General features: G+C 35.2%; 1 protein-coding gene across 3 annotated transcripts in view; it reads right to left on the bottom strand.

Moving 5' to 3' along the window:
• Eml4 (EMAP like 4) overlaps positions 1 to 12,399 on the bottom strand; it is a 141,258-nt gene that overhangs the window by 30,133 nt on the left and 98,726 nt on the right. For all 3 annotated transcript variants that reach the window (XM_047522990.1, XM_047522991.1, XM_047522989.1), the window contains 3 exons: positions 7,346 to 7,480; positions 7,091 to 7,226; positions 1,426 to 1,577 (listed from right to left, as the gene is read on the bottom strand). In XM_047522990.1, coding sequence (XP_047378946.1) covers positions 1,426 to 1,577; positions 7,091 to 7,226; positions 7,346 to 7,480 — 423 coding nt within the window. The remainder of the gene's footprint in view (positions 1 to 1,425; positions 1,578 to 7,090; positions 7,227 to 7,345; positions 7,481 to 12,399) is intronic.

Consider the following 12,399-nt stretch of genomic DNA (forward strand, 5'->3'; position numbering starts at 1 on the left):
AATAGATTTGTAAAGTTACCTTATATACACTAACATGCATTAGTTACTACCTGAACAATGGCTGAATTTATAGTTGTAAGCAATCATAGGATAATAAATGACAAAATTCCAAGTTTGAAGATAATATGGTAATCTCATACAACTAGTAAAAGCAACTGCATTTTATTTTACACAGAAGTTATGATGATTATCAATATTCTTCGCTTCAGTTAATTTTCTAATTCATTTTATTTTATTTTATTTTGCAGTGTTGGGGATTGATCTCAGGCCTTGGGGGAAAAAATAGCAAAGGAAATGGCATTTCCACTATGAACTTAAGGTTGTGATAAAGCAGCTCTAATATCGTCTTGTAAATAAAACCCAAGGAGTACTATCAGGATCTTCCTCCTCTTCTTTTTCTTTCCTTTTTTTTTTTTTGGTGGGGGGGCACACTGGGATTGACTCCAGGAATGCTTTACCACTGAGTCACATCCCCAGCCCTTTTTACTTTGAGACACACACTTGCTAAGTTGCTGAGGCTAGCCTCATACTTTTGATCCTCCTGACTCATCTCACGAGTTGCTGGGATTACAGTGTACCACCATGCCCAGGTGAATCCTCTATTCTTTAGAAAATACTTTGAAAGTCGGTTATGTTTAGAAAAAGCACTGAGCTTAAACTCAAATTTTTAAATGAATAAAAAAATAAGAGCAATATTAATTACTGAGATTTGCTCTTGCTTTAAGAATCACTGATCCAGCCTGTAATCCCAGCAGTTTGGGAGGCTGAGACAGGAGGATTGCAAGTTCAAAGCCAGTCTCAGCAAAAGCAAGGTGCTAAGCAACTCAATGAGACCCTGTCTCTAAATAAAATACAAAGTAGGGTTGAGGATGTGGCTCACTGGCTAAGTGCTTCTGAGTTCAATCCCTGATACCTCCCCAACCTCCACCAAAAGAATCACTGATATAAAAATACTAATCTTAGCCATTTTACTTTCCAAGATCACAATTAGCAAACTTTCAATGAGCACATGATATTTGTCAGTTTTGATGGTTATACCTGCCTTGAAGCAGCTACATCTACAGATAATTAGCAATTCTCATTAAGCCCAATGTTTAAAAGATTACTTTCAAGTTCTAAAATTAAACTGGCTATTTTATATGCCAATGACATTGTTTATTAAATTTTAATAGAGAATGGTTGTATTTCTAGATCACTAAAAAAGGTCTCAGATATGTAAAACAGCAAGCAAGTTAATTACACAGTCTGATCGTTTAAAAAAACCCTCTCCAATTATTTTTTAATAACAAATTATTCTGTACATTAACAAGCTTTTCTACAGGGAGGGAATGAAATGGTAAGAATATTTGTTATCTTAACATGGTACAAAATACATGAGTGTAAAGGCTTTAATATTTTTATATTATGTTCCATTTCCATCCTTACCTCTATTTCTCTTTCAGCATTCAGATCATGATCCCACAGAATTATTTTTCTGTCTTTCCCTCCTCCAGTTAATAACATCCCATTTCTCATTTGACAAAGTGTGAACACGCTGCCATCATGAGCTTTGATTTGTTTGCTGATTTGATATACACCTAATATGGTGGGGGAGGTAAAAACACTAATGATAACACCCTTCATTAGACTTTTGTGTCCTTTTGGAAAAAAGCTTTAGCAGAACTACAGAGTGAACATTCAAAGTTCACAATTCAATAATCGAAAACCTATTTTCAGCAATTCTTCTGCAAAGCAGGTAGTGAAGTTTAAGACTTAACACAATCTTGCATTTATGCTATTATTTACTCCAAAATTATTTTTAAATATTCTCTTACAAAAATGTAAGCTAAAGTAGTGATAAACAATTCCACAGACAACAGTGGTTATGAAATGTATCTTAGCCTCAAACCTCAACTGTAATCTCTTGTAATTGTGTTGTACAGTAGTTAGGGTGGCAACACTCTTTTGATTTTAAAGCTGAGGACACAAGAGATGCAGGAGTGGCTTAGCTAATACCACATGTTTAGCTAATGACAAAGTTGTGACTAAGCTACAACTTTCTCACCATGGTGTTCTTGTAACTTTTTTAAAAAAAAGCCTTCATTTTCTACTGAGGTAAACAGTCATAATGTTAAACATTTAAATTACTATTAATCTGGAGGATTACTCCCTTTATCTGTTGAGATGGGTACTAGGGAAGACACAGAGGCAAAGGTAGGTATGGGATGCTCCTAGCAGTGGCTGTTTTGTGATCAACTATAAGAGAAGAATTTCAGTATTTAAGAAATTGGCCAGGCTAGACCAATGTGATGGCTAAGCTGGTCTTTCTTTATATGCCCACAATACTTTACTAAGTACCCAGACAGGGACAAGATAAGTACATAAAAAATATTTTAAGTAAAATCCATGTGTGATAACTGATTATGCTTTGCCCTCTGTTTTTTTTTTTTTTTTCTAATCAGATTGCCTTTATTAAGGATCAGAATAAGCTTACAATACTCAAGTCTTTTTCTTTGTTATTCATAATGTTTACTCAGAGAAGTTCAGAGGCTGAGGCTGCTGGTAGTGCAAGAGGAAATTTTTGGAATTGCTGACTTGCAGAATTAATTACCGGGTTCAAAATGGGAAGGTAAATACTTGCTTATACATGGCCAAAAGGAAGAGTGAAAAAAAAAAAAAATTGCAAGTCTAAAAATTATTAATTGGCTGATAAATGGATAAACAAAATGTGGTATGTACACACAACAGAATATCATGCAAGAAAAAGGAGAGGTACTAACATATGCTACAACATGGATGAACCTTGAAAACATTATGCTAATTTTAAAAAGCCAATCACAAAAAGCCACACTCTGAAACTCTACATGAAATATCCAGAACAGGCGAATCCACTGAAACCAAAAGTAGATCAGAGGCTGCTAGAGGGCAAAGGAGTGAGGGGAAGGGGTGTAACTGCTAGTGGGTAACAGGGCTTCTTTTTTTGGCATGATGAAAATGTTCTGACATCAGTAGCAATAGTTGTGTAACTCTGAATATACCAAAAATTACTGAATTGTACACTTCCAAAAGGGTTAATTTTATGGTATGTGTACTATGTCCCAGTAAAACTAAAATTTGAGATTGTTCTTTTTAACTCATCTATTTGTGCTGTCATATTTTTTAAATTATCTAAAATTTGGAGGGTTTTGATACCTGAAAAAAATTTAGCTAAAGATGACTCTAAAAAATTCTCAGTGTGAGAATTTTAGTAGCACAAATATTTAAAGGATAGGTGTAACTGGCAGAAGTACGGAAGGAATTTGTCTGATTTTAGAGAACAGCTTGCCTGATCAGCATAGCTGAGAGCAGGAAACATCAATAAACTTATTACTCAGGTCACTCACTAGGCTCATATCAATATTCATTACCTAAAAATACAAAGCTTTGAACAACACAGCGTGTTCAGTGGAACAGTCACACAGTATCTATCACTGCTCTGAGGTGCCCAACAGAGAAAGGGCATCTGAGAGTACTGTTGGCTTTATTTGGGTATTAAAAAAAAAGAAAGAAAATTTTAGGCTTATTGTCCCATATAATTCAAATTCACAAGAGTAGTTTGAGAGTACCATGTGAAAAATTACACAAGGCAGGTGTGGCATTTTAGTTTTCCATGAGAATGTAGGAAAATGAAATAAAAATTTCCTGCTCTTAAGTTAGCCTTCCATATTTCTAAACACATCAATAACCGTGTTAAACACTTAAGATCTACCCTGAATGATGGAATGTTAGAAAGCTGAATTAAACCTGAAGAACAAAAGCTTCACCAGGAATAAAAATACTTTATATAATAATCAACTTGGCTAGATTCCCACCACTCACTTCTCACCCCAGGAAAATTATTTCCTGTGGAAAATCTAGAATTAAGTTAGCTAAAAGAATTCAGTGCTTTGGGCTGGGATTGTGGCTCAATGATAGAGTGCTTGCCTTGCATGTGTAACGCACTGGGTTTGATTCCCAGCATGGTGTATAAATAAATAAATATCCATTGATAACTAAAAAATATTTAAAAAAAAATTCAGTGCTTTGTATTTAAGTAATTACCAAAGTTTTCTTTACATAGTCATTATCTATAAAACAAATTTATAGTTAAAGATTTCTTTCATATGGGCCTGTATTTCTGATGTTCCAATTTAGGCCAAATAATGTTTTACATACCTGCTGAGAAAAAGAAGAATCTCTGAATTAATAAAATCTACTCTACCTCAGGCTTAATCAGATGGCTATGTCAGTCTATCCAAAATTAACTGCAAATCTTTCCCTTTCTTCTCATCTCTAACAGAAATGGAATTTCCATGAAAATCAAGTATACCTTGTTTTACAAATGAAGATGTTGGGATAGCTTTTACTAGTTGGGCAAGGTAAAGTTGGGCAAGTTGGGTGGTGTTTCTCAATTCCTTAAAGGAACTTGAAAAAGATTTAAGAATGATGAACATTTTAATGGTGATGTGGATACTCTTAAATTCTTCTGCTCCCCCACTTAAAAAATTATGAATTATTTCACATAAGAATAAATTTAAAACTATTTCGTATATGTAGAAAATAAATAACAACCCTTTACTATTTAAGAAACAGAAAGTACTAATAACTGAAAATTTGTTAACTTACATAAATGTCATACTCGGGAATATGCAAACTGGATCAATCTACTGAAAAATTCAGGATTAAAAATTCAAGAATTAAAAATGAGAACTTTGGACATCTAGTCTGGTCTATGCTTGAATATTAATTATTTCATTGCAAACACCAACCACTTTTCTCAGCCATACTTAAACAGAACTGAAAATCCCAAACACAAAACAAAATTCTTAGCAACTCTGCGTAGACTAGGGTAATTTAGTCATATAGCAGACTACAACACAAGCCATTTCATGTGCCCATTAACTTATAAGATTGGGTTTTTTATTTCCTGTTTGTGCATATGCAGATTTTCTCTGCACAGAGGATAAGCCACAAATTTTTCAGACAAAAATCAAAACAAAACCTCTGAACCTATCCCCACTCCCTACTTAACCACAAACATTAAAGCTAATGAAGGATATGTTTATACCCAAACTCTGCTCAGTGTTAAAGAATATGTCAACAATTTAAAAAGTTACTGTTTTGATATATTATGCTGTTCCTGGCAATTCTAATATTGAACAAATGGAAAAATAAGAGAAATAAGTGGGAAAGGTAGTCAAAAAACTATTCTAATTCTCTTTTTTGAGGAGCTCTCAAAACTCCCTACCATCCTTATATGTGAATTTTGAACCTAAACTGAAAGAGGTTAAAAATGTATAGCCAATAATTGAGATCAAAATCAATAATAATATAATTAAGGGTGATTTTTTTTAATGTTTATATATATCTAACTCAATTCAATTGCTAGGTTTAGAAATTAAGGTGAATGGATATGGAAAACATTAATTAATCTATTATATAACTCCTGAAAAATTCAGTGTAAAAATCCAAGCAATAAGAGGATAATTTTGATGCTTATATTCCACAATTCAGTGAAAATGTACTTTAATCCACAGTACTCTTTTTATTCCTGACACCCCAACGTAAGATTAATTTCCTTTCTAAAATGCTTGACAAATAATTTCAAATTCCTAATTCAAAATGCCAGACATTGTGCTAGTAGTCCTGGGAAAGTTTACTAGAAAAGACAGACATGTAAACTGGGTCTTTCTGAGCAGGGGAACAGGAATTTCATTCTTCCTTTTTTTTTTTTTCCCTTCCAGTATTGGAGACTGAATCCAGGGGTGCTTTCTTTACCACTGAGTTATATCTCTGGCTCCAATTTTTATAATTTTGAGACAGGGTCTCTCACTAGTAGCCCAGGCTGGCTTGCACTTGTGATTCTCCCACCTCAGCCTCCTGAGTCCCTGAGATTATAGGCAGGGGTGGTGGGTGGTGTGATTTCTTTTACTCTAACTTGGGATTCTTTCCGTGGTTTAATGAAGGGACTTTAGGGAGACGGAGGTAAGGAGGTAAGGCTGTTCCATGGCTTGAGGGTAAAAAGGATAAACGTTGAATTGCTCTGCCAATCCCCAAAGCTCGTTCCCCATCACCTCCCTTCTCTCTCTCTCTCTCTGTCTCTTTTCCTTGCTGTTACCGGCAGGAGCTGGTGATTAAGAATCTCTCTTTGTTCCTGACCCTATGGTTTTAGAACCATGTTTCTATTTTTTCTCTCTTAATTTTCTACTCTGAAGAAAGTACATAGTATGCTGAAATTTTTTTTAAAGTTTTATTGTTCTTAAACAGTTTGGAAAAAATGAAGTTGAAAAAGGTTATTTTTCAAAGCTCTTCCTCAAACTTTTTCATCTACCACAGAAAAGGGCAAAATTGACCTATATATTTGGGTTCAAATGGCCATTAGGAACAAAATATCCTGCCAATTATGGAGGCACAGCTACTTGAGGTACTTTGGAGGATGAGGCTAGAGGATCTGAAGTTTCAGGCTAGCCTGGGCAACTTAAGGGCACCATCTCAAAATTACCACACACGCACAAAAAAAAAAAACAAAAAAAGTGTGTATATGCGTTCGTGTGTACACACACGAGGGTGTGTGCTGGGGATGTAGCTCAGTGGTAGAATACCTGCTTAGCATGTGCAATTGTAGTGTAGGCATTGATCCTTATGCCACAAAAGAAAAAGGACCAAGCAGATCTATACTTATGAGGAAAACTGTTCTCAGGAAATGTGGAACGACTGTCAAGGCCCAGTGTGAGGACTGAGAAAAGAGGTTTCTTCCTTCCCTTTACTATCTTATTGCATGGCCACACATTCTGCCTACAGAAGCACAATCCCAGGGGACAGTGAGCCTTTATACTTTTAAAATGAATATTCATCTACATCTAATTATTTTGTATTAACATGCTAGAGGCTCAGTATGGTTAAATGTAGGTTATATATGCTTAATAAATAATCTTATAACAAAAGATTATAAAGATCTTAAAACCAAAAAGTACATTGATGACCCTCATGTTGTTCCATTGCAACTCCTTCTCTCCTGTTCTGGGCGAGATAGGGGACTGTGACAGCACATGTGAGAATTACACAGAGTGAGTTTAATATGAGAACACCAGACCTTTAGGTCCTTTCCCAGGAGTAGGCTCTACAGTAGTCTTGCTCCATATAAGCATGACTCCACCTGAGTCTCCAGTAAGAACATCTCCATTCCCCAAGAATGCTAAACACTGCACGAATTTTGGTTTTTCATATTTCTGCAATGAAATAAAAATTTTCAAGTTTTTCCTTTGGTATGATGATTTTATACTTACTCAACAAATAAAAGCTTTAAGTTTTATGTACCTAATGAAGTTATAGTATTCTGATAACTTACCCCAAAAATTCCTTGTTTTCTTGTTAGTGAATTACCACTCCAAGTCCAGAAAAAAATATGAGATTTACCACATGTTATTATGGTATTTGCATCTGTTGGGTGGAACTCCACAGCCAAAACAACCTCATTTGTTGTCTGTGAAAAGAGAAATAAAACTTCAGATAAATGAATATTCTCATAACTAGCAAGTACCAATTTTAGCTTCTGACGAACACAGGGAAAATTCTGAAGGAAATGCCTTTTTTTCCTAAGATGTATTTTACTGAAATTTTTAATAATAATCCCTGGTTGTAGGGACTGAACTCAGGGGTACTTTACTACTTTACTAAGCTACATCCCCAGACCTTTTTATTTACTTATTTTTAATTTTGAAACAGGGTGTTGCTAAGTTGCTAGGCAAGCCTCAAACTTATGCTCCTCCTGCCTCAGCATCCCAAGAGCTGGGATTACAACAGGAATGTGTCACTGCAATTGGTTTAATAATATATTTTTAAGAACAAAGATTTAAATTTCATGACCTCATCTTCTTATATCATTTTTTTTTGTATTTTTTTATTGTAAACAAATGGGATACATGTTGTTTCTGTTTGTACATGGCATAAAGGCATACCATTTGTGTAATCATAAATTTACATAGGGTAATGCTGTTTGATTCATTCTGTTATTTTTTCCCTTCCTCCCCACCCCTCCCACCCCTCTTTTCCCTCTATACAGTCCTTCCTTCCTCCATTCTTGCCCCCCTCCCTAACCCTAACTCTAACCCTAACACTAACCCCTCCCACCCCCCATCATGTGTCATCATCCACTTATTAACGATATCATTCGTCCTTTGGTTTTTTGAGATTGGCTTATCTCACTTAGCATGATATTCTCCAATTTCATCCATTTGCCTGCAAATGCCATAATTTTATCATTCTTTATGGCTGAGTAGTATTCCATTGTATATATATACCACAGTTTCTTTATCCATTCATCAATTGAAGGACATCTAGGTTGGTTCCACAATCTGGCTATTGTGAACTGAGCAGCTATGAACATTGATGTGGCTGTATTTCTGTAATATGCTGATTTTAAGTCCTTTGCGTATAGGCCAAGGAGTGAGATAGCTGGGTCAAATGGTGGTTCCATTCCAAGTTTTCTAAGGAGTCTCCACACTGCTTTCCAGAGTGGTTGCACTAATTTACAGCCCCACCAGCAATGTATGAGTGTACCTTTCTCCCCACATCCTTGCCAACACCTGTTGTTGCTTGTATTCTTGATAATCGCCATTCTAATTGGGGTGAGATGGAATCTTAGGGTGGTTTTGATTTACATTTCTCTTATTACTAGAGATGTTGAACATTTTTCCATGTTTGTTGATTGCTTGTAGATCTTCTGTGAAGTGTCTATTCATTTCCTTAGCCCATCTGTCGATTGGATTATTTGCATTCTTGGTGTAGAGTTTTTTGAGTTCTTTATAGATTCTGGAGATTAGTGCTCTATCTGAAGTATGATTGGCAAAGATTTTCTCCCACTCTGTAGGCTCTTTCTTTGCATTGCTGATAGTTTCCTTTGCTGAGAGAAAGCTTTTTAATTAGAATCTATCCCAGTTATTGATTCTTGCTTTTATTTCTTGTGCTATGGGAGTCCTGTTGAGGAAGTCTGGTCCTAAGCCGACATGTTGAAGCTCTGGACCTACTTTTTTTTTTTTTTTTTTTTTTTTTTGCGGTACTGGGGATCAAACTCAGGGCCTTGTGCTTGCGAGGCAAGCACTCTACCAGCTGAGCTATCTCCCCAGCCCTGGACCTACTTTTTCTTCTATAAGATGCAAGGTCTCTGGTCTGATTCCGAGGTCCTTAATCCATTTTGAGTTTAGTTTCGTGCATGGTGAGAGATATGGGTTTAGTTTCATTCTGTTGCATATGGATTTCCAATTCTCCCAGCACCATTTGTTGAAGAGGCTATCTTCTCTCCATTGCATATTTTTGGCCCCTTTGTCTAGTATGAGAAAATTGTATTAAATATCATTTTTATGCTACTTATTCATAAAAATCTTGTATTTGGAAGGCATTCATGAGTTATAGCTTTAATTATTTTAATTTATCATATATTCAGGGAGAGCACATTAAAACTGTCAAATATAAGAGCAGTGTACATTGTCTTAAAGTTAGAAACAGAACAAAGCTAGAAGCAGAACATTACTAACATTTTAGAAATATCCTGTCTTCTGCCAAGCTATCATCCTCTCTCTCTACTTAAGAAACCATTATCTTGATTTTTAGCAGAAGAGAGCTTTGTCTGCTTCATTTAAACAGAATCAAACAATGTACTCCTTCATAACTCTGGCTTGTTTTCTGAACATTACATTTGTTGAGATCTATTTGTGAAGGTATATATAGTTGTAAATTGTTCATTCTAATTGCTATACACTATTCTTTTGTATAAAAAAGACCACATTGTTGTTTTATTCATTCTCCTGGTGATTGGCTTTAAGGTACTTTAGAATTTCTTTTGGCTATCATAAGTAGCACAGCTATTTGTCCTCTAGCAAAGAACTGGATATATTTCTGTTGGGTTTATACCCAGGAGAGAACCAGCAGGCATGCAAATGTTCTGCTTTAGTAGATAATGCCAAATAGTTTTCCAAAATTGTTTTGTACTAACTTACATGCCTAGTAGCAGTGTATGAGACTTCCAGTTACTCTACGTCCTTACTAATGTAGGTATTTTTGTCCTTTTCATGTAAGCTACTTTGGTAGGTACACAGTGATATCTCACTGTGTGTGCTTTTTAAAAAATTGTGGATGGACCTTTATTTTATTTATATGTGGTGCTGAGAACCAAACCTAGTACATTACACATGCTAGGCAAGTGCTCTATCACTGAGCTATAACCCCAGTCCCTCACTGTGGTTTTAATGAGGCTGAGCATCTTTTCCTATTTATTAATCACCCTACTTTATGAAGTGCCTGTTGAAATCTTTTGCCAATTTACTTTCTTTCTTACTGAAATACAGAAGTTCCTTATATATTATGAACATAAGTGTTCTACCAGAAATATATTTTCTCATATTCTTAAAGTTGTCTATTCATGAAGTTTGTAATATATCACTTTCCCCCACTTGTAATTAGTAATTTTATGTGTCATGTTTAAGAAATTTGCTTATGAAGGTATCCTACTATATTTTCTTCTAAAAGCTTTGTACCTTTCATATCAACATTCATAATCCACCTAAAACTGATTTGTGTGAATGCTGTGAGTTAAAGATCAAGATTAATTTTTCTCCATATGGATATCCAGTTAATCCAGTACTATTCATTGAAAGTCTTAACCTCTGCCAAAAATCAAGCTGTGTAGTTTATTTCTCTATTCATTCCCCCTGATATGTTCTTCTATCCTTGTTACCACAATGACTCAATGATATAATAGATACAGATATCTCATAGAGTCCTCCAAATTTATTCTTTTTTTTGGTACTGGTGATTGAACCCAGGACCACTTTACCATTGAGCTACACCCCCAGTCCCTTTTCAGTTTTTTTCTTTTGAGACAGGGTCTCACTAAGTTGCTCAGGCTGGCCTTAAACTTGTGATCCTTCCGTCTCGGCCTCTTGGGTTGCTGGGATTACAGGTGTGTGCCACCACGCTTGGCTTATCCAAGTTTATTCCTTTTTCTCATAGTTGTCCTGATTGTTTTTACAACTTTATATTTTCAGATATATTCAGTTTGTCAACTTCATGCAGGATTTTACCATGTTGACTATATGGATCAATATGCAGAGAAGTAACATCTTTATAATATCATATTCTGTCCATAATATAAACATTCCTCCATTTATTAGGTCTTCTTTAATGTTTGTCATTACAGTTTTCAAATTGCCTTATTGAGTCTCAAGTTTACATAAATTAAGAAGTTATTTATCAGTTCCCCAAATCCTTATGGCTTAGAGACAGGACAGAGCCTATCAATAGTAGAACAGATTAAGTTTAACACACAGGGGAAGCTAAGAGGAGAGAAAATTGAGTGATCTAGCTCCTGTCAACTCATTCCTTAGGCAAAATGCCTCTACTCTTTAGTAAAGTCTTTTCTTTTTCTCCCCAAAGAAGAAACTATAAGTTCTCTTTTTTAAGTTAACTTCAGTTGTTTCACAGTCACCTGTACTAGAAAGAGGTATAATGAAGACATTTAAGACACAAAGTTTGGAGAACATGGATATAAGAACTGAGATAAAAGGAGCCATAATGATAACTGAGATTCTAGCTTGGGAACTTAGGTGGAATATAGTGTGAATCACTGAGACAAAACTGGTTTGGGCTAGGGAAGATAATCGATAGATTAAAACATGTAAATTTTAACTTGTGGTATAAGGAGTTCACATAAAGGTATCTTAGCAGGCTTCTAGAAATAGGGATTCAGCTTGTGAGAGATTTGGGTTCGAAATGAATGTGAAACTCAGGAGACAAAGTTTTAAGTGAAGGACTGGAAAAGAACTCAGAGAAACAGAAACACATATATGTCCAGAGAAGGAGATGGATGAATGATTGGTAGGAGGAAAACCACACACTTCATTTGATAGACCTTACTATCAAGGACGAAAATTTACACACTCTGGTGTAACTTACCTATATTTGTGTTAAATTACTCTAAATGATGATGAAGAGAAGACCATTTATGTCTTCATTAATGTATTTTAAAGTTTGAAGTTTCCTGACAGCTTGTAGTTCTTTCAATTATATCAATCAAACAGAACAAGTACTTTCTTCAAAAGATTAACTTACACATGAAAACATAACAACATCTATTTTGACCAACAAGCTGAAAGCTTGAAGACTATGCAAAACAAAACTTCTAAGAGAGGAATGAAAGAAAAATACATCATTATTTAGGGTGCATCAAACATGTTGTAGACTTTTTAAAAAGATATTCTTACACTGGGAGTCTCTCTGAAAGCCTGTCAGATGGAGAAGGCCACTTCTGACCCATGCAAACACAGCTACAATGCTAACCTGACAATCTTCTCTTATAAGATATAGCTTGATCCACAAAACAGATCAACACTATTATAAATGCTATAG

The sequence above is a fragment of the Sciurus carolinensis genome, chromosome 13 (genome assembly GCF_902686445.1).
Source record: "Sciurus carolinensis chromosome 13, mSciCar1.2, whole genome shotgun sequence".
NCBI classification, from domain to species: domain Eukaryota; kingdom Metazoa; phylum Chordata; class Mammalia; order Rodentia; family Sciuridae; genus Sciurus; species Sciurus carolinensis.